Source organism: Falco rusticolus, chromosome Z (genome assembly GCF_015220075.1).
Source record: "Falco rusticolus isolate bFalRus1 chromosome Z, bFalRus1.pri, whole genome shotgun sequence".
NCBI classification, from domain to species: Eukaryota; Metazoa; Chordata; class Aves; order Falconiformes; family Falconidae; genus Falco; species Falco rusticolus.
In genome coordinates, this window is record NC_051210.1 from 68,432,938 (window position 1) to 68,459,800 (window position 26,863).

Here is a 26,863-nt window from a genome sequence, read left to right on the forward strand (position 1 = left end):
TGAAAAAGTAAAATCCAGGAGGGAAGCAATTTTTGGAGCTAAATAGACAAAGAGGAGTTGATATAACTTCTGCTTGGGAAATGGGAAAGTATTAGTGAATTTAAACTCTGGCAGAATGCTTCAGTATTTCCTGCAAAGAACATAAGTCTTCAGTCTTTAGGTATGGTAAACTTAATGTCAAACTGATCAAAACTTGAGCTACTTACCTAGTAATATATTAGGTTGGAACAGGGAAGTCTGGCTAAGAGTCAAATCAGTGTATTTTGAAGATAAAATGAAAAAGATAATGGCTGAAAACTAAGGTTTGAATTTTGCACCTCGCCAACATGCTTTTTTTTTGGGGGGGTGGGGGGGGAGAAGCATTGCCTGTGGGAAAAATTCTAACAAAATGTTTTCTGAAAGACATTTTCCAAATACTAGAATTAATTTCTGAATTAAAGGGACAAGTTGGCTAAAATGCTTTTCTAGCTATTTGCAGTGAGAAGTTATCTCATTCATGGAAGGCTTTGCAACAGGTTTATTGAAAACTAATGGTAGAGCACCACCTAACAAACACAAAACCAACAAGGGAGAAGTCTGGAGACTGTATGTGTTCCAGGTTCTGGTTGGTAAAAGACCCAGCTTTCTTCTTTTTAATAACCAACGATTTTAAAGGCAATTCTTGTGAGAAGAATGTATGCACAGGAACAATGTGCTTCTAAGACTACTGCTTGTTTTATTTTAAAAATGGATGCTGTTTGAAGTCATGGTACATTTTCTGAGATGGAAGGATACCACAGTGTCCTGGTTTCAGCTGGGATGGAATTAATTTTCTTCTTGGTAGCTGGTGCAGTGCTGTGCTTTGGATTTGGTGTGAGAACAATGTTGATGGTGCACCAATGTCTTCAGGTGTTGCTGGGTGACATTTATACCAACCCAAGGACTTTTCAGTTCCTCAGGCCCTGCCTGCCAGAAGGCTGGAGGGGTGCAAGAAACTGGGAGGGGACACAGGCGGTACAGGTGACCTGAACTAACCAAAGGGGTATTCCATACCATGGGTTGTCGTGCTGGGCATAAAAACTGCGGGGGGTTGGCCAGGGCCAGCCGATCGTAGCTGGGGGACTGGCTGGGCATCAGTCAGCAGGTGGTGATTGCATTGTGCATCACTTGTTTTCTTTTCTCCCTTCCCTTTGGATTTTGTTTGTCTCCCCCTCCCCCTCCTTTTCATTACAACTGTTATTGTTACTATTATTATTATTATTATTGCTCTTTTATTTTTATTTTATATCAATTATTAAATTGTTCTTATCTCAACCCTCGAGTGTTACATTCCTCTCTGATTCTCCTCCCCACCCCTCTGGGTGAGGGCTGAGTGAGCAAGTGGCTGCACGGCACTTAATTACCAACTGGGGTTAAACCACGACAGTCCTTTTTGGTGCCCAAAAACAGGGACACAAAGGGTTGAGATAACAACAGGCCCAACTAGAGAGTGTTAGAATGAAATTGTTGTTGTTGTATTGAATTAATAATCATTGGCTACAATGCTGATTTCTTTGCTCTTGAAGTTGCTGCCCATGGTCTCAGGGTTGCATTGTTTAATTTACTTACAGTATGTGTTCCCTGTTATGCTGCAAGTTCTCTTTGGGACCTGGGCTAACGTTATCATAGTGTTGTACTAGATAGCACTGGTTTATGATAGGATGGACTCTCTGGTTATAAAACTAATCTGGTCTGTGTACTCAGTTGTCCTTGTGTGTCAGGTGACCCCTGGGTGGGAACACCAACAACGGCACCTTTGGCTTGGTTTTCCTGGAGAGCCTCGACCTATGGGTGGGGTCCACTCCTCCACCTTCTCCTCAGGGCTAATTAGTGAAACATAGGATTTTAGGAAATTCTGATTATCTTTGGTTCATTGGAAGCACCACAGCGCAGGTCCTGGCCCTATTGCTAGCAATACTGGATGTGGTTTTCAGCTCCTGGACCTGGTAGAGATTTACGCCACCAGCTGTAACTACTCCAGCCTCCATGGCAGAAAGAACAGTGGCTCCAGCCCCTGCAGCTGCTCCAGCCCCTGCGGTGGGCACTGCAGCTGCCTCGGCCCCCACAGTGAGTGATGCAGAAGACCAACCTGTGTCAGTGCCAGTAGCCCCTATGCAGAAGAAGAAATGGAAACAGAAAGCAGCTCATTTGGTAAAGGAGGATGAAGGAGCAGGCCCATCACAGGAACAAGCTAAAGAAGAGGAACAAGAGGTAACCACTTGATCCCCATCTCTGAATAAACTGCAAGATACGTGGAAAGATTATGCCCATCAATCAGGTGAACACATTATCACCTGTTTGCTTCAGTGCTGGGATAGTGGGGCTAATGGCAATGAATTGGAGGGTACGGAAGCCAAGCGGCTGGGATCACTTTCTAAAGTAGGGGGCATTGACAGGGCAACTGGAAAAGGAGCACAAGCCATCAGCCTCTGGAAGCAATTTCCATCAAGCATTAAGGAAAAGTATCCCTACAAAGAGGACAGTAGATGTTGCCCAAGCAAGTGGACTGCAACAGAGAAGGGTATCCAGTACTTGAGAGAATTAGCTGTGAAAGAGATGATCTATTATGACCAGGATGATCCACAGTCACCCACTGATCCAGATGAAGTCCAATGCACACAACCCATGTGGCGGAAACTGGTACAGCCCTCACCATCAGCATATGCCAACTCATTCACAGTAATGGGTTGGAAAAACAACACACCACCAGCTGTGGATGAAGTGGTTCACTGTCTGCAGGGCTATGAAGATAGTATCTCTACCTCCATCATCTCAGCTGTGGACAGGTTGGTCCAGCGACTTGATGAGGATATGTCCTACTCTCCACCCATACAGACATGCATCTCAGCTATCAACCATAGATGCCCTTCCGTTTGGGAGGGAGAATATAGAAGATACACACCACGGGGTACGCTGTGGTTTTACCTGCGTGACCACAGAGAGGACATGAGGAGGTGGGATGGAAAACGTACCTCAGTTGTGGAGGCACGAGTGCATGAACTACAAGGAAAGACAATCACAGATAAGGAGTCTTCCAGGGAGGTTGCTGCTCCAGCCTCCAGAGGACAGTTTTCCAGGCAAAGTGATAGGGCTGACTTTACTTTTGATCCTGTGAAAAGGATTTCTAATCCATTCTGGCAAGACATAAGTGAGCAGAACTGCTCCATGCCACATCCACTTTGCACCGCTTGCCATGCTAGTGGAGAATCCTACGACCAGGATGAGAGGGACCCTGCCTCCAGCCAGGTGGACGTCAGGGATAACTGGGCTTACTGGACCGTGTGGATCCGATGGCCTGGCACATCAGACCCACAGGAATGTAAAGCTCCAGTAGATACTGGTGCACAGTGAACTCTAATGCCATCAAACTTTGAAGGGGCAGAACCCATCGGTGTTTCTGGAGTGACAGGGAGATCTCAACAGCTCAGCTGTGTTGGAGGCTGAAATAAGCCTGACTGGGAACGAGTGGCAAGAACATCCCCTTGTGACTGGCCCAGAGGCTCTGCGTATCCCTGGCATAGACTGGTTTAGCAGAGGGTATTTCAAGGAGCCGAAAGGGTATTGGTGGGCTTTTGGTATAGCTGCCTTGGAAGGGGAGGAATGTAAGCAGCATCCGCTTCGCCCGGCCTTTCACAAGACCCGTCTGTGGTGGGGTTACTGAAGGTCGAAGAACAGCAGGTGCCGATGGCTGCTACAAAGGTGCACCGGTGGCAGTACCGCACCAGCCGAGACTCCCTGATTCCCATCCATAAGCTGATTTGCCAGCTGGAGAGCCATGGAGCGGTCAGCAGGACCCGTTCACCCTTTAATAGCCCATATGGCCAGTGTGAAAGCCTAATGGGGAGTGGAGACCAGCAGTGGACTATTGTGGCCTGAATGAAGTCACACTGCTGTTGAGTGCTGCTGTGCCAGACAGATCCAGTATGAACTGGAATCAAGGGCAGCCAAGTGGTATGCCACTATTGATACTGCAAATACATTTTTCCCAGTCCTTATGGCTGCGGAGTGCAGGCCACTGTTTGTCTTCACTTGAAGGGGCATCCAATACACCTGGAATCAACTGCCCGAGGGGTGGAAACACAGCCCTGCCACCCACCATGGACCAATCCAGGCTGTGCTGGAACAGGGTGGAGCTCCAGAACATTATCATATGGGGCAATACAGCAGAAGAAGTTTTTGAGAAAGGGGAGAAGATAATCCAAACCCTTCTGAAAGCCAGTTTTGCCATAAAACAAAGTAAAGTGAAGGGACCCGCACAGGATCCAGGTTTTGGGAAGAAAATGTCAAGATGGATGTCATGAGATCCCAGTGGATGTGATGAACACAGTAACAGCCATGTTTCCACCAACTACTACGAAAGAAACTCAGGCTTTCTTAGGTGGTGTGGGCTTTTGGAGAATGCACATTCCAAACTACAGTATGATTGTAAGCCCTTTTTGTCATGTGACCCGAAAGAAGGATGATTTTAAATGGGGTCCTGAACAAACTGAACAAATTAAAGGGGAGACAGTTCAAGCAGTAGCCCCTGGGCCCATTCAGACTGGGCAAGATGTAAAGAATGTGCTCCGCACCGCCACCAGGGAGAATGGCCCTACCTGGAGCCTCTGGCAGAAGCACCAGGGGAGACTCGAGGTCGACCCTTGGGCTGTTGGAGTCATGGATGTAGAGGATGGGAGGCCTGCTATACTCCAACTGGAGAAGAGATACCAACAGCTTACAAAGGGGTTTGAGCTGCTTTGGAAGTGATCAGTACTGAAGTGCAGCTCCTCCTGGAGCCCCGGTCACCAGTGCTGGGCTGGATGTTTAGAGGGAGGGTGTCCTCTACACATTACACAGCTGGGGCTTCATGGAGTAAGTGGGTTGCAGTGATTAGACAATGAACTCAAATAGGAAATCCCAATTGTCCAGGAATCTTGGAAATTATTATGGACTGGCCAGAAGGCAAAGATTTGGGGATGTCACCACACCTTCTCTGGGCAACCTGTTCCAGTGCCTCACCACCCTCACAGTGAAGAAAAGTGAGCAGGTTTATACTTGAAAACAAATGTTAGAGCAGCTGAGTAACACTTTAGGACCAACTGCAATGGTCAGTCTATAGCAGAGATGGGAAGCTGCCACTCTTTTCTAGCTTGGCAACAGTTATATATACAGGACAGTAAGGTGTGGCTGCTGTATGGTTTCCAGTAAGATCAACTCCACCAGAAATGCAAAGGTGACTACCTCTGGAGAACAACAGAATTTAGATCCCTCAGAAAGAGTTAGCATTTAAATATCAAATGCCATAATGACTTCACACAAACCAAAACAGGAACAATTAGGTAAAAAGGCAACAGATACTTCTTGCTCCATCGTCCTGCAGAAAAAAAAATGGTTCAGAGATCTACAGACAAAATTCAGCAGCTCCATGGGTAACTTTAACACTGCTCACAGGTCAAATTGACCAGGTAGAAAATGTGGTTTATGATATCTCTGAAAGTCTGAAAAGAGATGTTACATCAGGAATGTAACATGAAAATTACAGCATTACTTAGCACATTGCACAATGTTGACTACCCTTCTCTGATTTTAAAATTTAAATATAATTAGGTCACCTCACATTATCTGGTTCACCAAACTAACATCCAATGGATTCATCTGGGGACAGAACGCTGATGAAAAATAAGGACTGTTGATGTGCCTACGAATTAAAAAGCCAATTTCTTGTGTTATGTCTGCACATTAACAAATCCACCATAAAACACTTTAAACTTTTAAGTTCATTGTACCATAGCCTGCAACAACAATGGGCTTCTGAGAATGTGAAATCAGAAAACCAAATGGTTTTTCCTATCCACATCTGTAATATTTTAATAGGGAGAATGGGCAACTGCTAGTTATTACTGCATGAGGCCGCTTTAACATCTGCTTGAGCTTTTTATGTTCACTAGCTGCTAGTTTCCATTCTGTTAGGGATTTTTTAAATTATGGGTTAGACTGACCATGTAATAGAATAACTTAATTTCATGCTGTGCTAGAGTTCAGCATCAATCTTCTTCCAAAAGACACTTCTTACTGAGTGTGAAGCCCCCTCAACCACTTTGTCCTCCAACTCCTTTGTTGCTTCCTTCCTTTAACAGAGAATGGTTTGGATAATTACCAGTTTTGATGGGTTTTGTCAGCAAGAGACAGGAAAAGGTTAAGAGACACACAGGGCCTTTACCTGATCTCACGTCTAATCGCAGAACATCATACCGTTAGATATGCCAAATAGGGTATTTGCTAACAGGACTGCACCATGAATAACCTTATTTTCAAAGCTATGCTTACATGTGAACTAAAGGTCTGGTCTTTGCAAAGTAACTACTTTACTTCTCTGCCATACAATTTCTTTCCCATCTTGTCTGACCTACTTTTATCCTTTTTCAAAAGTTGTAACAGGCATATTTTGTATCTCTTGCTCACATAATGTTCTAAAGGCAGCTATAGTCGGTAAACAGGTTTTAATACTTAACTTTCCATATCCTTGTCTAACTGAAACTGCTTTGCAGAAGTACAAAAGCTACCTACAGAGCTCAAAAACAAGTGTTGGGGCTGTGAATTTAAAAGTTAGCAATGCAGAATTCAGAGAGCCATTTGCCTAACATGTAAGTAAAACTGGGTATTAATTTCTGATTTCTGCATGCTGTGCAGAAAATTAGACTGTGGAATGCCAGGTTTCAGAGTGATGTACAGGGCTACATGCAGCTTTGGAGTATACTGGGAAAAATAAAACTGATCAACTGTCATTAAGGGAAGAACACAAACTACCTATGCATATGTTCAGTTGAAGAGTATGACCACCCTCATTCTCAGGGAAAATATGTCTCCAGTAAAAACTGAAACAGAGAAAGCAGAATAGTTAGGTCATGTTTCCTCCAACACTTTTTTCCATTCACTCTCTTCTCACTATAGCTAACATTTCTCATTATCTTTGCAACTGGAGAAAAAGTTCTGTCCTTACAAGTTATTATGATCACCACCCTGGAGTAAGGACTACAAATGAGTCTCTCAACCTCTCAAGTAGTATCTTAATGTTTTAGGACTGGTCTTGCTACTTCAAAAAATCACATGAGAACTTGGATCTTCAAAAAGTACTAAGCCCATTAATGAAAATGTGTAAGTACATACCTTCCCCTCAGGAAAAAACGTGTATCACATTAGTCTAACACAGTTAATGTAATACATCCTCTTGGGCAGCTACAGAGCAGTTGGATTATGCAAGTCATTACCATTTGTAATTATTTAAAAAAAAAAACCAAACCACTAGTGATATTGTTGGAACAGTATTCATTGCAAATCTTACAAAATGAACATTTAAACTTCACTGCTTAGGCGATCTCCCAGTATTCAAATTCCTTCCTGTAAAGTTTTTTTTTTGTTTTGGGGTGCTTTTTATATTTAAAATTTAAGGTAATGAATTATAAATAATTAAGCCTCTCATTCTCTCTTATGCTCAGGAGATCTGGAAGTCTAACTTAGTTATTTTGGCACAATAGAACCAAATATGGCAAACAGGGCACTCTGTGCTGGAAATATGAAATCCTCTCCTGTATGTTTGAGGGTGTTTACTGTGGACTACCTTGAATCTGACCCTAGTGACTGCATCCACAGCTCTAAATCATCTTCTAAGGTAGTTTCAAAAGAATTTGAGTTTGTGTGCTCCAAGAGTGCTCTGCAATAGCAACCAAAATTCAGCAAGTCAAAAAAAACCCTGTGATTCACCCCAAAAGCTTGGGGTTTTATTCAAACTAAATTAAAAAAGCAAGCTCAGTCCCCAATTTCCCTATCTGAATGAAAACAGAATTACATACTTGCAAGAAACCAACACAGCAGGATACATATGACTCATTAAATGGTCATGACATGGTTTCTAAAATTCCTGACTAAAGCAAGAATTTGAGAAACAGATCGACAAATTAATAGATCACGTAACTGCAAGCTCATCATTTTCTAATCAGTGAAATTCCCCTACTTCCAAAAAGTTACAAAGCCAATTTACCAGCACAAAACTTCATGATTATCAGGACAAAGTAAACAGTGGATTTGCTAGAAACAGCAGCTTTTACAAAGTTAGAATTTAATTTCTGATCTGAGTAATAATGTTGCTGGCTCAAGAAAGGCAAGGGGGAAGAACAGGAAAGCATCAGGCCAGGCAGCCCAACTTTGACCCTGTGAAGGTTACACAGCCAGTTCTACTCAACTTCACGAAAGACAAGGCAACTAGGAACAAGCAGCATGATGTTACCACAGGCAAATCACACCTGACCAACCCAACTGCCTTCTATTGTGAGATGGCTGACCCTGTGGACACAGGAAGAACAACGGAATTTGCATTCCTTGATTTTTAGCAAGGCCTTTGACAAGGTGATGCAAGTAATGAAAACAAACTCTTCTGAGAGGTGCACAGTAACGGGATTAGGCTAGGTAATGCACACAAGTTGCAGCAAAGGAAATGCCAATTATTTTTAAAAACACCCAAAAAACCAACTGTTCACAATGGGAAGAATCAAACATTGGAATAGGGTAAGAGAGACTGCGGAATCTCCACCCAAGAGACTGAGACTCAAAGCCTGCAGCAATCTGATCACACTTGATCTTTTTCCAGCAGAGGGCTGGGCCAAATTATCTCTAGAGGATCCTTCCAAACAACATTCTTCTGTAACTTTAGCAGCACAGTAACTTGTATCAAAAGCAAATATCCAATGTGTTTTATTGGCCATGGACACACACTGCCAAATGGAAAAGTTCTAACTGCTGAACAGAGATTACTGTCCTCTACCCTCTCCTTTTGTTCTTGCTGTGGTGCTTTGCCATGACTTGATCAGATTTTCATAGCCTGCTTGAAGCAGGTTAGAGTAAATACCTCTTGGGTGATAATAAGCAGCTGGAGATGGAGTAGAGTGAGTAAAATCTTCACACTAGCATTCAGATCCCCAAAAGGATATAGGCTATGGCTTTGCCATTTGTCAGACTGCAAATCCATATACCGTGGGTATATTCTTCCCAAGGTGGGCTGCTTGATCAAGACAGCTTACTTAATGAATCAACACCAGGTTGCAGCCCCTGAAAGAGACCTCAAGTCTTGGCTTGACCATAGCTTGAAGAAAATATGGAAGTTCCACATCAGACTTGTGCAATGATACAACTGAACAGACTATCAGATGGCTGAAGTTATTCATTTATCACTCACTTTGAAGGTACAAACTGAAATCATCACAAGAACCAGCTTGACCATCTTGTAGAAGTTCTACAGCAAACTAAAAAAACAACTAAGAGCAAACTCATATGGTGTATCAGGCTCAAAGGGACAGGATTCACCTCACACCTCAGCTAATGGAAAAGGAAGTACTCAGCCAAGTTAGTTCTTACAGCTTTTTTTTCTTGCCTTCTGGTTTTTTTTAAGTCAAAAAGGCAACACACAGTGGGATCAACTACTCCCAGAAGTTGTCTAACCCTCTTCATTTATTAGAAAATGCTCATAGTGAAGTTGCTACAGTCAGGTGACATCAGTCATGAGTATTTTAAGGAACCATTCAAATTATAAAAAGAAATATGCATGTTTCACTATGATCCCTTTTCATTATATTATTCAACCTCAACATCCTGTTGTGGCATTTCAATCTCCTAACTCCCAGAAAGAATCTCAGACTACTTACTCAGGAAACACAACAGGAGAGAAAAGAAACAATCAGTAAAGAAAAATAATTGACTTTTTATTAGCACTTCAAAAATTACCTGATGTTCCATGGTAAAGCACAGTTTTAAAGATAACACTGGTACCTCTGAACCAACATAACAGTATGGGTTTTTTCCAAATAGAAAGGGAAAAAAGAAGCGTCCTCCCCTTATTGTTTTTGTTTTGTTTATTTAAGAAAAGCTAAGTATTACATTGGCTACTTATAAGCAGAAACATGTTGCATACTGCAGTTAGATATTTCGAGTCTGACAAGACAAGAATGAATGCTTTAGGTTTTAAAATCCCTTCAAATCCCTTTTTTGCTTAGTTAGGAGGGCAAAAGAGAGGATTATTTCCTTGTGTTCCCCCTCTTCCCATTTCCCTCCTATTTTTTGCAGACCTAAAAGTTGAATAAAATGAAATCAAGAGGCCATACACGCTACATTCAAATACAGCTGCCATGATGTTTTAAATTAAAATTTAATTGCAAGTCTTTTCCTGCAGTGTATGACATATCAATGCTTACATGATACTTTTTATTTCAAATTATATAAAAGATATTGTAAAAAGGGTAGCTTCTTTCATACATTGTTACATTTCTTAATGCATTACCTGTTCAAAGTCTTTAAGCGATCTTCACAAAAACAGAGGTAGCTAAGTAGAAATACTATGGTTTACATGAGGTCTCTATACATGGTGTAATAAAAAAAAAGTTTGTTCTATCAATCAGGATGGATTAATTTCAAGACTGACTTCCTAATAGTTTGTCTTCCTCTGATATGAATGCTTTCTAATTTAAGTAGAGCTATTCCTGTTTGGCCTTTGTCACCATAGACAGTTGCTACATCATTATGTAAAGATGATAAAGTCATTTTATTAGGCAAATATTTGAGTTCCACTCAAGTACATTTAACATAATCAAAACAAAAAAAAAATGTCATAATTATTTGCTGAAATTATTATGAGAATTTAACAGTGATTTTAATTACATTAGGGAGAAGTCAAATAATCAAAACACTGGATTAAGTTTGGTATGTTTCTGTGCTGTCCAAACAATAGCTTATTTATTTAGAAAAAAATCTAATAAACTCCAGCATCTTAAATATGTTCAAAAGTGCCTTTTCCAGCATCACAAAAATGTTAATTAAGAAAGCATCATTGAATTTTAAAGTAGCAAATACAGTTAAAAGTCTAAGTGAACATAAACTGAAAGAGTGTGGTCCAAATTCTGTGAACAGATCAGATGTATCAAGATGCTCTATCTGTGCAGAACTGGACCACATTTTTCCCCATACACTCAAAAAGGCAATGACTGGAAAAGATGGAGAACTTAGCAGCTGCTTAAAACAGTTAAGCAGTGCAAGTAAGTGTACATTTCATTGCCAGGCTTGAAAATGACTTGGTAGGTCCCTGAAATCCCCTGTTTTGTTTTAAGTAATGTAAGTGGGCACTACAAAAAAGTAGGACTGTATTTTAAAAAGAATTAGCTTTCCTAAAATGTTCCTGATTCACAGCATCCACACAATTCACAAAAGAAACAAAATATTGTTTAGAATCTCAAATCATGTAAGCAACTATATGCATCTGCTCGCATCCATTTGTAATTTTGCTTTAAGTTTTAATGAAATAAATAGTTGTTTCATCCAGCTTTGGTAAGCCAGAATACAATTTTGGCACAGTATTTTTTAGTGAATTTCCATGACAGAAGTAAAGACAGTAAGGAGGAGGAGCCAATAACTACTTAAAGATTACCCCAAGTTATTAGTTCCTGCTTCTAACAGCCCAATGTTAACCTTAAAAAGCACATTTTCATTCTTTAATGTACTGCCTCATGGGAGACTTAGTCTGAAGCGCTAATGTGCCCATCCTTTCATAAAACCCTACATTTCCTAACCAAACTATATCCCCTAGATATCAATGCAGTCTTCTCCAAATACTGGCTGCATTGTAACAATAAAAGATTTTTCTAAGTCTTGTTTTCCATGACCTCTGTGACAAAACTGTAGTCACAATCATGAGTGGAATATAAATCAGTATTTAGCTTTGATACGATTCCCTGACTTTGGCCTGCAGGGCATCACAAGTCTTCTTAGCATCACCCAACAACATGGCAGTATTGGGTTTGTAGAAGATTGGATTGTCCACCGCTGCATAACCGACTCCCAAAGATCTCTTCATTACAATGACCTGCACAGAAAGAATTCATGCTTGAAACAGCAAAAACCAACCACCACGCCCACACAAAGACAACACAAAACCAGCTGCCACAAAGAAAAGGCAGAGGAAGAGAGATCCCAAACCCAAATAGTGTGCTCACTGCTACAAAAATGTATTTTTAATTTTAATATAGCAGACAAATTGATACCTGAACGAGGTTCAGAAACATGTTATTATTAAACACAGTATTGCATGTCAGATGAAGAGACTGTAGACACTACACATCCATATGCTCTTACTTTATTCCATGAAATAAAGTCAAAGCAAGATGGACACTGATGATTGTAGCATAGAAGGGTTTTAAGGTTTTTTTTTGTTTTTAATTATGTTAAGAACCCAATTCCCTGATAGCAACACAATTCAGATCAGCGTTCACATCAATACTTGGTGTAACACTCTCTGGTACTTGTCCAGACTATGACTCTGTATTACTTCATACAGGGAATTTAAATTAAGTTTTAAAAAAACCCCACAAACCTAAATACATTTCAGCCACTGTTAGCTCTTGATTGTCAAATTAGTTAACCACAGCACCTTCAGCAGAGAAATTGTGACGCTTTACCAGCTTTGACCATATACATGTTTATTTCTCAAACTGCAACACATAGCTATGCACAAAACTGATAAATGTATGTGCCCGTGTCCGAGTACTCGAATGGCTAACCAACAGAAGTACCGGGGCTACAACTGGCTTCAGAACAAGAGATCAAAGATCTCCTATCAAGGAAACTCAAGTATACGTATCTTAGGTAAGTCACTGCTGCTTTCAAAGAGCAACACTGGCAAGGACTAAAGTGTCAGATCAGTCTAGACAGGCTACACTCTCTACTCATTCATTGTTTGGGTTTTTTTTATTATTTAAGTATAATACTAATATTTTTATTTCTACCTCAACATTAAAACTGTCAAATTTCCCATAAATGCTTCAGGGTTGCAGATGTCAGCAGAATATAATTTATTCTAATCCCATTTTTAGTAAAGTGCTTTCATTGTTTTCTTCTACTGCAGTCATCATTAGTTCCACTAAAGCACTTGCTGATGATTACAAAATCATGTACAGTGCATCACACTTGCAAAATACTGACTGGTTTGTTGGATGCCTTGCAGAAAAGCTTTTCATGGAAACCATAAAAGTAGAGTATTATTATCTTATCCTACAAACCCTGTTTTTAAAAGCATGCTAACTATGGCAGGTGCTAGCACAATTCTTATCTCACCTGTTTGGACTTCCAGACCTCAAGAACCGGCATGCCAGCTATGATAGAGTTAGGATCTTCCTGAGCTGCTGAATTAACTGTATCATTTGCACCAATCACAAGCACCAAGTCAGTTTCTGCAGCAAGACAAAAAAGAGAAAACTAATGAAAAATTAACTGAAACCTGAACACTGAGGCTGATGTTCATTTTCATGTTAAAACTGATCTTTAAGAGGCAGAAGAACCCCTTACACTACAAATATTTATAGGGACTTCGGTCACAAATATTTTACAAACTTATCAGGTAAATTATATGTGAGAGTCCAAGTGTCCGCCACGTACCTCCAGCAAACTGCAAGCATCCACAACCCCATTCCAAGGGAACTGTTAGACCACTGCCATACAGAAGTTAAATCCTTTGATATTTAAATGTGGTTCCATACACATCTGTGTGTATTTCATACACACATCATCACTTAACAATTTATTTGTGCCTGGCTTTTCCTTGCTCTTTCAAAAAACCTTTTACCAGCAGCTTTCTGATTTTTAAATAAAGACGTAAGAAAGCAAGAAGTTGTCTGTACAATTCTATACTGGTTTGCAAGATATGACAGTGTCAAGTACAACACCTGACCTGAAGAATTAATTGTAGTTTTCCTGTATGTAGCAGTAAGAGAGAAGAGAGAAACAGAATTTGTCATTTATTTCACAGCTATAAGCAATTAAATAAATCCAAACCAACCAAAAAAACCTGCCCTTGGTTCTGGAGGAAACATGTTTGACAAGCCTGTTTAATCTCCCTTTAATATCTACTCTCTTCTGTACTCCTTCATTCAATATTTCCCTTTGTTTTACCTGTCTATACTCTCTGCTTCTCAGTCAGGCTATTTCTTGTACTCCTCTGTGCTCACTTGCCATCAGCTGGGAGCACACTCAGGTTGCAAGAGAAAGACCTCTGCTCTCTCCAGTGGCATCACAACAGGCACAAGAGAAACTGAATAGCCTGGCTGAGATTTTCTATTTTTAAAATCGTTGTGTGATGTAACAACAGAATCAAATAAAAATTGATAAGATCAAATCCAATCTGCTGGAAACTTACAGCTTGCATGCTTACCTGGGAAGTCTTCATTGATCTCATCCATTTCCAGCACAATATCATAGGGAACACCAGCCTCTGCTAGGAGTACATTCAGCTGACCAGGCATACGGCCAGCCACAGGGTGAATACCGAACCTAACAGGAAAGGAAGTTCAACCCCATTAAGGACGACTGCACACTCTGTTTTATACAGTAAAATTGCCCCCTGTGACCTACAGGGCTGAGAAATGCTTAAGTGTAAACACACACGGGAATTAATAAAATTAAATGGTTAAACCTTAACAATATTGTAATTATTTTCCCAGTGTTGCAGAGAACTGAATGGGTGGGAAAAGGAACAAGGTCCACAGATTAGACTCCTCACCTGGAGAGCAGCTGTTCCTTTTCTGCAAAGTTAGAAGTATGACTGACATAACAGGTATGCAAAAGAATATATTCTTTTCCCAGTAAAGTTAAATAAGCTAGTAGCACATTTTCAATCTTTCCATCATAAGAAGACTCTTTAAGAAAGTTGTTGCATCTGCAAAGTGGCTTTGGAGAGCCTGATGGACTCTTCTAGTGGCAACACAGAAGGAACTCGTGGCAAAAAATGCCTAGGAATGCACCACTGTAAGATGGCCCTAGACAGCAATTTTCCACCCAGCAATGGCTTATACCAACAGGCTTTTCTTCGATTACTTTTGAAAGTAATATGACAATTTCACTGTTCTGACTGGATACAATCATCAGCCTTAGCCATAACACACACGGTAAGCATCTGCATCCTCCTTCCAAATAATACATCTAAAAACTTTTGACAGATACCTTTGATTTGCTTCTTATGAGTAAGCCTTTTTGCTGCAAAACAACCACCCATATTAATATGCTTTGTAGGTCTCTTACATCATGGAAAAGTGAAAGCACCAAAGAATAAATGAACTGGCCACAACACAACACTCTTCATAAAAAGGCCTAAACACTGTGCAGCCTTCCTGAAGCACAAATCCACTCATAGACCTTGAAATGGTCTTGGCAAATGACCTTACTGACTCAAGTGTCTCTAAGAGAGTATGTGTGGTTACCATGGTCTAACACTCCAAGAGAAAAATCATCAGGGACTCTACTTTAAGCACAAGACAATGCTTTTCTGAATTAGGTTAAACATGCCGCTTTCTTCTCATGATCGAACTTAGGAGGAGGGGAAAAAAAGGAAAAAAAAAAAAAAGGCAGGGGGATTGAGAAGATGCAGAGTTTAGAAGCTGTACCAGTTCAAGCGTAACAATTTAAGAAATGTTTTCAGAACAGCTAAAAACCAGTTTAGATAGAATACACTGCTTATGAGTTACTAAAAGTTCAGACAGACACACACAGTAGCAGTGGGAATCTTACGGTATGAATGCAGTTCTGTAAGAGTAAAAACCTGACAAAACTCAGAACAAAGACGTTAAACTGGTCTAACTGTAACTCCCAAAGATATATTTTAATTACAAGCAAATCTACTTCTTGTGGGCAGATTGTACTCTTCTGCTCATCTACTGGCCCTGAATAAACTAGGCATATCAAAGTCTACTCTCCTATGCATTTTCTGTCTTTCCAGCCCTTGGAGCTATCGCCAAATGTCATGCTGACTCAAGCACACCAGAAATGCCTCAGGTCAATGTTGTATATGGCTGAAATTAAATGTTTAATAAGGAAGCTAACATGTACTTTGGAAGAGACATAAAATACCTATGAGAAAACTGTAAACTCTTGGATTTCTGAACAGAAATTTCTGAGCAGAAATCCAAGTCAGTCAGGAATGCAATAAAAGGACTTCTTCAGAAAGGAGGGGAAGACTGATAAATCAGCTCTGCATGACAGACAGACTATCACATATTTCTATTTTCAACTCCACTGCAATGGAAGTGGATAACGCAGCACTGATGGTCCACAAGTCACAGTCCAATCATCACAGATCACTTGTGAATTTAACACTCTGCAAAAACATCCTTAAAAGGGCAACCGAACACTCCAGCAGCAAGACAGCATTAAGACAATGCAAAGATGGGACAATGGGTAACTCCAGCAACAAAATTAAGGACATATGATTAATCCACATAATACCAGATATACTACAATTTTAAGCTCTAGGTCAAACAGCAGGATAAACGCTAGCTTTAAAAATAAATACTTTTAAAGAAACAAAGAGAATAGATTGTATTTGGCTAGTAAATTTTTGGGATCCTTTTGCAAAGGACAATACCTAGAATCAGAAAAAGGTGAGCAAATTACAGGACAAGACATTAACAGCTTATGTTTCACACCACTCAGTAATATAAACCATGTGTAGTACTGCAGCTAGTCTTCAAGTGTACCAAATTCAATCACTTGCAGTACAGTAAGAGAACTTTTATTCTGAAGTATACTTGAGAAAACCCATCACTACTCTGGCAGTGAAAATAGATTTTCCAACAAAATTCTCTTTTGTTTCTAATAAAATTATTTGAGCATCTTTTCAACCAAAGCTACTTTGGCAATACACAAAACAAAATACTTGTGAGGTTTCTATTAAATACTATATACACATACAATATTATTTCAAGGGCTGGAAAGCCAAAATTTAAGCTGCCAAGAGAATTAATGTCACCTTTGGCTCTTGCCAGGAATGGTGAAGTCAAAGAAAGAAGAAAATAAAGGGGATAATTATCTTTGTTCAGGAAGAGTCATGGCATGAACCATCAGCAGCTGGAGACTTCTGACAGACTCTGCTTGAAACCACATACTGCATACTCACAAAGTTTGAGAAAGCTGCTCAGACAAAAGCTTTTTGGATAAATACTGAAGTGACTCCCAGAGGTCTGCTTCTAAGAGCCTGTTAACCAAATATGACAGTAACCAGCCAGTACCTCTTGAAACTGGATGTGCAAGTGTGTCAAAAAGAATCATTAAAAATACGTGCTTATCTTCGTTATTTCACAAGATAAATTCTATATGCATCTGGAGAAAAATTAACCTGTCCAATAGAAAGCAGAATTCAGGTAAGCACTGAAACAGTGACAGCCAAAATCCTTGATGGCTCACAACACGTCTAATAAAAGCTGCCTATCTTGCTTCTGACTCGCAACAGCAGCAGTTCGTCAAAGCTATGTGCATTGTGCGTTATGGCAGAAACATTGTCATGTATGCTCTCCCAGATGTTCAAAATATGAACCTCATTCATATTCAAAAACTGAACACACATACAACTGTAAGAGACATGTTTCATGGAAAAAAAATGTTCTAAAGTGAAAAACTGACAAGTTTATTTGGTATATTTTTAATATCAGCACTCCCTTATGTTGGTTGGTTTGTTTTTAAATCAAGCCAGAAATCTCACAGTCTTTGGCTTTCTGTTTACATAACATCAAGTTTTCAGTCTACATATACTTTACTCATAACAAAGATTCACAATCATACTGTGTCTGACTTGAAACATTATTCTGGTAATTCACTGAAACACAGAATTCACCAGGAAATTTTTCTCTTGACCCTGACCATGTAATGTAGGGCTGGCTTATCATGCCCAGCTGTCATGTAACTGAAGTGAGCGTACACCTCCTTGCTGCTAAGCTTCACACCTGAACAGCAATAGTACTAGGCAACGATATCCAGCCTCTTTAACCAGCTTCTTTTGGATACTTTCTAGTTTTAGAAAGGCAACACAGCACACTGAAAAATGAGTTTATATTTTGAACCTTTTTGTGTAATACAAAGAGTCCAACATTTTATTTTAAATTTAGACTAAATATCTAAAACTCCTGACATACACATCCTATCTAGGACAGCATTTTCCACATCGAGTGCGCTTAAATTCAGGGGGTAAAAAAGTTAAAGCAGTTGTCTTTTTCATACCGCCACAGTCAATACTATTTCATTAAAAAAAAATCACCAGAAAATCTCAAAATGGAAATTACTTTTTATACAGTCCATAAAGTCAGCATCTATCATTACTATAACTGGCCAGATGATGTGCTTGTAATGAATACTGAACGAGCTAGCATCTACATAACTCAATGCAGAAGTGTGTCACAATCACTTCATCTATGTAAAGATAGGATTCCTGTCATTACGCCAAAGCTGGACAGAGTGACGTAAGTAACATTTGGCTGGTGCCTAATTTAGCTTACTCAACACTTTCAACATTGTATATACAGAGAATAATTTGCCCAAGGGTTTTGCCTCACCTCCTCCCAGCCACATTCACTTTATTTCTGTTTTGACACCTCTCCACCTCTGTTTCCAGTACAAACAATAATCTGTTACTCAAGATTAACGGGGGGGGGGGGGAACACCAAACAACTAGATGAACTGCGTAGTACATCATTCAGATATTCCACAGCTTGAATCCTGCCATATAACAACAGCTGCAGTGTAGCATGACTTGTACCACAGTATAATGCTCTCATCACACATTACAGATGACTATGTAGATTATTAGCTTCAAAGGACATAGCTACCTTAGGCTTGGTGTCATGTCTGAGGCAACCTATCCCCAGAAACAGTACTTCAGCACAGACTAAGCTCAGGGGTTCTGCTGGGGGCAGGTCAGTTTAACTGAATTAAATTAGTTCAATTAAGCACACTTAAGTAAGTATTGGTAACTACTTCCATCCACTATGGTTTATCACAGCAAGGGCAAGATCCAAATATATGGTATGGACCTTAGCTCAATGCAATAACCCTCCCAAGAATCCAACTGCAAGGAAGAAAGAAGTGTCTGCTTCCATAAAGCATCGCAAACTAAGGTCGCCCAGAGCTCAGCTGGCCCATATGGAACCAATGGCATACCTATAATAGACCCCCAGGAGCATATAGCTATAGCTGCCTCCTTGCAGCAGCAAATCAGATACAGCAAGGTTTGCTAGCTCTCCCTGGCTACACCAAGACAGCACTTGAGCTAACAGAACTGTTGGACTCCATCTGTCCCTCCATCTGCATCATTAGTAATTCAGAACCCACACAGTTAATCTGACTAGAAAAAACCAATGAAGAACTGACACACATGTAGACACTTAGTGTCTTCCTAGTAAGTGCACTTCAGTGTCCTAGCAACTTGCATTAACACATGTTGTTCCTATGCTGCCATTCAGCAGTGACAGTAATTTCTATTTTATACACACCAGAGCCAAGCAGTATGTTAAGACTGGCTGGGAGAGTATCTTAACAGCTCATCCTTTAAATTCTTCTAGATTTTCTTGTAAAGCAACAAAGATTAACTTTACCAATCTGTTTTATTTATTAATTTGTACATAAATGTATAAATGGCACCCATTCACATGCTCTGTTACTCATAAGCAATTAGAACAATGGAGATAAAAAAACCCAAAACCCTAAAAACATCTGATTAGAGCTCTGCCATAAAGGTAGCAACAAAAAAAAAAAAAAATTCAGGTCCAACACTAAATCTATGCTGTCACATTTTCAAAAACTCGTGCTTCCATGTGCTCAAAAGTAATTAAGATTCTCTAACATCAGAAGACAGAAATCCAAGACTTTTGCACCTCAAATCCTGTGTTCAGTTTTGGGCCCCTCACTTCAAGAGGGACGCAGAGGGGCTGCAGCGTGTCCAAAGAAGGGCAGTGCAGCTGGTGAAGGGTCCAGAGCACAACTCTTACGAGGAGCGGCTGAGGGAACAGGGGTGTTTGGCCTGGAGGAGACTCAGGGGGGGCCTTTACCACTCGTATTTACAACTGCCTGACAGGAGGCTGTGGGCACCTGGGGCTTGGTCACTTCTCCCAGATAACAAGCAACAAGACAACAGGAAACAGCCTCAAGTTATACCAGGGGAGGCTTAGATTGGGTATTAGGAAAAGTTTCTTCACTGAAAGGTTGGTCATGCATTGGAACAGGCTGCCCACGGAGGTGGTGGAATCACCATCCCTGGAGGTGTTTAAAAAAAATGTGTAGATGTGCTGCTTAGGGACACTGTTTAGCGGTGGACTTGGCAGCCCTGGGTTAACAGTTGGACTTCATCTTAAAGGGTTTTTTCCAACCTAAATAATCTACGATTCTAAGACATCCACCCATAAAAATGAGGTTAAAAAACCCCAAACCAAAACACTAGCATCTTAGTAACTAATTTGAAAGGCTGTTAAAGAGGCAATTTGCATTTCTCTCAACTATGAGTTACGAGAAAAGCAGCATATTTAATTATGAGTTAGGTTTAGAAACTCTATACAAAGCACAATTTTAAGAGTCCTTTCACCTGCAATACATTCTTCTTAGCAAGAATTTTTTACTACACAAAAAAAGCCCCTCATTGTTAGAAAAAGTCTCAGGAAAGTCATACTGTGGCAAAACAGTTAACTAGACATGGACACAAACAGCGTCAATTACTCATGCACCTATGGGAATATATACAGTTAACAGTACTATAATGACACAGAATCGTTATATATCTACATATAAGATTACGATGGAATATAATTTAATTATGTAAAAGAACTCAGAATTTCACAACTAGGGGCCTACAAACAACACAGCATGTCACCAAGGAACTTTGGTGAGATCTTTCAACAATTTCCTCAGTTGTAACTCTGCAGAAATACACCAGTTGCAGAACAGGCATTTCCTCCCTAAGGCCAATGGATTCTGGGGACTACAGGATTCAGCCTATGAGTAGTTTTGCTGTTCTACCCATCCCTCACACGGGAAAACTATAACAAAGGCTCAGCAATACCCAGCTTTCTATGTGATCCTGCTAATGCATTAAAGATGTATTCTGCTGCAAAACTATCTCAAGTAAGCAATGATGTTAGCTATGCAATTTAATAACTAAAAGAGTCTGAAGTTTCCACACTCTCCCATATTTCTAAATTTAAACCTAGTCAAAGGTTATGCATCATGTTATATAATCTGTGCACTTCACTGAGAATGTTATGGCTATAGGCAAAGTAAATGAAAACAACAGCTCCTCTGGATCAATCGTGAGTCATGAAGCAAAAAAAACCCATAAGACAGATGCAATTTTCCTTGGCACAGCATGGGCATTACAAATTGATGACAATAGTATGTCCATGCTGGCACCCCTCCACAGAGGATGTGTGAGTGTCACTACATCTGGATGGTGACCGTACTAGGGTCCCGAGGCACTCCAGGCCAACTGAAACCAGAGGGACAGCAGCTGCACTTAATGAACACCGTGGGAGCTCCACAAAGTGATGAAAGGCCTGAATTACCACAAACTGTAAATACAGATTTATTTCATTAAATACTAGGTAACCACTGCAGTGATCCTTTCCTGAAATCGACTCATTTCAAGTATAAGCCAGTTATTTCAAGGATTCATTCACATTTCTCCCTTGCAAAGCCAACATAAAAGGCAAACCCATTAATTCTCATTTCACTAAGGCTGATAAAAAACATAAAGCTCACCCCCACAGAAGTGCTGAAAGGAAAGCCAAAAGCATGTGACACTCGTTGCATTAGCCAAGAAAGGTTCTGTTGTCGCACAGCTAATGGGTCTTCAAAACTTTTAATGCCATTTGGACACACACAGAGCTTTTGCTAAACACAGAAGTAAGGTGTGAAGAGAACTGCTCCAGGAAGCAGATATACCAGCACACACACTCATTTTTCATGTATGCATGAACAAATACATTGATAAAGCAATTTTATATGCAAAATTGCAATGTTCTGCGTTAACACTAACAAGTAATTGCCTATAAACCCTACAGTAACCCTGCTGTTATCCATCACAACACCTGCTGTAAAACACTGCAAAAACTTGCCCATGAACTTTTAGTAAGCTTAGAAAAATATTGCAAGAAAAAAAAAACCAAAACCAAAATACACTGATTGCTAGAATACTGAGTCCCAAGGAACGTTACCACCCAATTGAAATAAACACATGGAAATCAGAGAATGAGTTTGGCTAACCAGCATCTGTCAAAATGAAAACCAAGCCTTGACTAATTTTAAAGTATTAAGTTACCATAATTGGAAAATAGTTTCCCAAACAATCAGCAAGGCAGGCATAATGTCAGCTTTCCAGTACTTTCAATATCTGTAAGGCCTAAGAAAAATTGAAGGAGGAAATGACTTTTGGCCAATACTGGCACCTAAGAATTATCTCTGCTTTTTGAAGCAGCACTCCAGAATAAATCCATGGGACTGGCCACATGCACTCCAATAATGCTTCCATGAAGTAATCAAATAAGTCTAATAGTGGCCTTGCTTCCAATAGCAAAAAACTACAGGAACCCAGTAAGTGCAGGTTTAAGTTACTTAATGGATTGGATTATCACAACAGGAGAGGATCAGAGCTGCAATTCTTCACCCTCCAGAAGAGAAGGCTCAAGGGAATCTTATCAGTGTGTATAAATACTGATGGAGGGGAGTAAAGATGACAGAGCCAGGTTCTTCTCACTGGTATCCAGTGAAGAGACAAGAAGCAACGGTCATAAACTGAAACACAGGAAAAACCTGTTTTACTCTGAACATTGGAACAGATTGCCCAGAAGGCTTCAAGTCTTCATCTCTGGGGGACTAGGTATTCAAAATCCAACTGGACAAGATCCTAAGCAAACTTCTCCAGCTGACTCTAGTTTGAGCAAGGGGGCTAGCTGAACCAGACAATCTCCACAGATCTCTTGAACTTCAACCACTCTGGAATTCTGTGAAGATTCAAGTTACATCAAAACAGTGACAGACGTTTAAACCCTCCGACCTTCCTGTGTTCACTAACTACTTTCTGAACAAATCAGACTGTAGAAACTTTCAAAGCATGGCATGAAAGAAGATACCACAACCTTAACGCTTGTAAGAGGCAAAGGGCTATCTGTGGTAGCTAAAGTCCTGCTGGTAATGTTAAGATCACATGGACTGACTTACGAGGATTGCAAGGAATGTAACAGGCATAAGATCTACTTTTAACAGAGACACTATATGCAGTCCAGAAACAGGAGCTCTTGAGCATCTGCAAGACACTTCTCATCAATGCACACTGAATGTCTTCAGCTATTCCAGCTGCAGGAGGGGTTAGCAGAAGAGTGAACAGGCAAGGTAAACTGTGGATTCCTAACCTAAGGACACCTAATATTATAGTGTGGTTAATTCTTCTCAGTATTGTTTAAAACATGTCAATCAGAATTAGATGTTACTGTCTGTATATTTTGGGGTTTATATATATAAAAATGTTTCTGTGTAGTAGTAAGCATCACTTCTATCCATGCAAGTCAGTTATCCCAGGAAAGAAGAAAGTCCCATGTTCACGGTGCAGAGGCTGCTACCCAATCCGATCTACCCTTCTACTTCATACCAGACTGACCGCAGCAAACACTTCTCCATACTGCAAGGGGCTTCTCATTTTCTGTGTAGGATCTTCACACTATTCCCACTGCAAACCTTTAACTACTCCCCAAGCAGACGAGTCCATTTCCCTAGGAAATCAGGACTTAGAAAAAAAAATAAAGCTATTTTAGCCTAGTAAACAATCCCCATTAATGGAGGTTTCTCTAGTAGGCAATTCAAGGCACTTATGTTAGGCCTGTGCTCTCTCCCTGTTGACTACAAGCGTAACGAGTAACTGTTCTTCCTGCACTGAAGTCTGCTCTTGTGATTACTCCTCACGGTAACGTATTTCCACAAACGGTTGCTTTCATAGAGCTCTCCAAGCTCCCCACCTTTAGAAAAGGCTTCTAACTGTTCCCTTGAACACAATACGAAAAGCTACAATAGTTTTATTTTTACAAAAAACTTCCTGCTTGTTTTGTACAAAAACACTACTACATCAAAAAGGCAGAGCATACATACCTAAAGGAGCTAACTTACCTTCCAAGAAAGTAAGATTTTATTGCTACAATAAAGTATGACATTTTAAAGCCATTCTTTTTAACTGAACTTCAGCATGACATAAACCAAAACAAAACCAAACAAAAAAAACCAAAAACCTATTCTCCAGCTGCTGGGGTTACCTCCAAAAGCCAATTTTAAGAAGAATGTAAGAAAGTAAGGGATCTTTTACACTAAAGCATAAAATTTCTAGATATTCAGCTACAGGTTAATAAAACTACAGCATTCCTCCGGCTACTATTTCTGCAAGAAAGAGGTCAACATAATCATGACTGCTGAAAGAAAAATGAGACCAAAACAAACACTTGTAGGAGATTTTAATGGAATGGGGGGGGGGGGGGGAAGACAAAAACCTGGAATACTTTTCATCAAGGCAAGTACTTACCTGACATTTTTCCCTTGTTCTCTCAACATCTTCACCAAATCAGCTATGGGGTACTGAGCTTTTGCTGCACATAAGCCATAACCTGAAAGAATTTCCAAGTTTTAAACTATTTTTCTGTTTCGGTGCAGACAGAACAGTTACACACCAACAGAAGCTCTCATAAATAAAAATAAACAAAAAAAAATTATAAATATATATACACATACACACATCCCTCTGATACTCTCACATTCACAGCCTAACCACTTTATCTCTTCTTTTTGGTCTCCTGGCCACTAATAATGTAGTTGTTTGACCAGCCAAACTACACAAGCAACTTATTTCAGCTTCACAAAATACATGTTCCTTTTTTAAAAAAGGACGTTTCAGACACTGAAAAATTGATAAAGAGGCTACTGTCAGGTTGCTTCACCACCATTATCCTCAACAAAATTATGCATAATGCAAATCTAGTAGTTGAATATGACTTTTAGCAGCAAATACTCTTTTCAGTCTTTCTGTCTGAATTAATTCATCACAGCAACAATGTCCAGGAAGAAAAAGGAAAGTATAAATTATTAATGGTGTCCTCAAGGTCTGACCACAGCAGTAAGAGGAAAACTCCTTGAAGATGTTTGCAAACTTTGTTGGAAACAAAGGTAACTTCCCAAATTAGAACTCCACCTCACTGATGTTTTTCCCTTGAGCTAAAGCAAAATAAAAGACGACTTTGGTTTTTAGCCACCTTCTCATTCCAACAGTAAAATTAAATTTAACACAATAGCTGTAGCATTCAGTTGAAGGAAAGCAAGTCTCGAGCTATTCCCTACCTTACCTCTCTTAACAGGGAATGTGCTATCAAACCGTATGAGCCTACAGCCAACGTAACAGTTTCAGAAAACTCAGGGGTTTGGTTTTTAGGGTTTTTTCTACTTTATTTCCAGTATATATGGTAAACTAACTAAGTTTTACATGGGTTTCTGGCAAATTTTTTTAATAAAACAATGCAGCATCAAGCAAGTAGATGAGAAGTGTAAATAAAATCCTCTCTTTCAGTAACTTAACAGACAGGTGTTTTGGTATCGATACCACTGGTATTGTGGTAGTGCTTGGTAACTCACACCACAACAGCTGCACACAAAATTCACTGTAAATAAAATTTACAAAAGACAGCCTTTGTGCTGAAGAATTTAAAATCTAAAAAAATACGATGAATTCTGAAGAGACATACACAAGGAAAAATAAAGTGGCATACACATGTCTACACAGAGGAATGACAACTGACCTGGGAACAAAAACAGATTCTACAGACCCAGTCAATATTTGACATACTGAGATGCTGCAGCTGCAAGTCAGGCTACAGTTTTTTAGTTTGGGTTTTTGTTTGTTGGTTGTTTTGGTTTTTTAATAATACATCATCTAAACATCTTGCTGTAGGAAGTCAAAGAGTGTCTTACCTGGAGTAATAATAATGTTATTTGCTTCTTTTATCATTTCAATTGCATTGTCCACATTGATTTCTGTGTGGGTTCCGGTAATTTCCATGGGCTTCCCACCAGCTGTTGATGTGGTGCCATACCCCCCTAGAATCACATTTGCAAGGGAACGGTTCATAGCCTGAAAGGCAAGAGGGTTTGATCAGCTAAAGATGAAATAAAAACAATAAAGGAAAGAAAATGACCACACAGAAAACTTACGAAAATATTACAGCCTTCCTGACAATAGTTTTTATCTGCTGGTTTTGCCCTGCTTACAAGCCAGAGCTTCTCTAAAACAGGGTCCTTAAAACAGAGACCCAGATCAACATAACAGCCAAACATCAGCTTCTAATACACTGCATTACACATGTAACCAGAGGATAACAGCAGTGGCCCAAGACAAGAGAGAACAAAACACCACAAACAGCAAATATCTTAAAAGGGAGGGATATAAAAGAATGCACAATTGATGACTGATTTTTTGCTTTACATACGTATATATACACACCCACACAATTTCTGCAAGATATTTTCTTAAGTTCTTGAACAATTCAACATGTAAGCACAGAACTGCTATATGACAGCAGCTCTTACAGGTAGTACAGAAGCAATGATCCTACAGCACCAAGACAGGAAAGAACGTAACAAAGCTAAGTAGCCACATAAAACTAACCAAATGCTAACTCAAAATAAATTGTAATGAACTGAATGGGACCATTAACTTACTGGCTGAGCACCAAATAGGAACAAGAGATCTTAAACTAGGAGCTTTAAGAGGAGAACACATCCTGAAAATTTGGTTCTGTTAGATACATAGCCAGGAAAAGCCACTGGCTAAATGTTTTCACTGGCATGTCTCCTTGCGAGTGTGGTCCCAAAGCAGTATCTGGAAGTAGGCAAAACTTGTAATTGCAGTAAACAAAACTTTAGAAGCAGGAAAGGAACAGGATAAATTGCTTCTTTAATTAAACATGTGTGTCATACATCTGCTGTGCTAGCTCAGAAACCA

The 26,863-nt window shown here is 39.8% G+C and overlaps 1 protein-coding gene across 3 annotated transcripts in view; it reads right to left on the reverse strand.

Annotated features, from left to right (window-relative positions):
• Window positions 1–9,728: 9,728 nt before the first annotated feature.
• The window catches only part of NNT (nicotinamide nucleotide transhydrogenase), a 46,950-nt gene continuing 29,815 nt past the window's right edge, over window positions 9,729–26,863 (reverse strand). For all 3 annotated transcript variants that reach the window (XM_037374227.1, XM_037374229.1, XM_037374228.1), the window contains exons 18-22: window positions 25,834–25,993; window positions 24,398–24,479; window positions 14,240–14,358; window positions 13,147–13,262; window positions 9,729–11,899 (exon numbers count right to left, since the gene is read on the reverse strand). In XM_037374227.1, coding sequence (XP_037230124.1) covers window positions 11,750–11,899; window positions 13,147–13,262; window positions 14,240–14,358; window positions 24,398–24,479; window positions 25,834–25,993 — 627 coding nt within the window. In that variant the 3' untranslated portion in view covers window positions 9,729–11,749. The remainder of the gene's footprint in view (window positions 11,900–13,146; window positions 13,263–14,239; window positions 14,359–24,397; window positions 24,480–25,833; window positions 25,994–26,863) is intronic.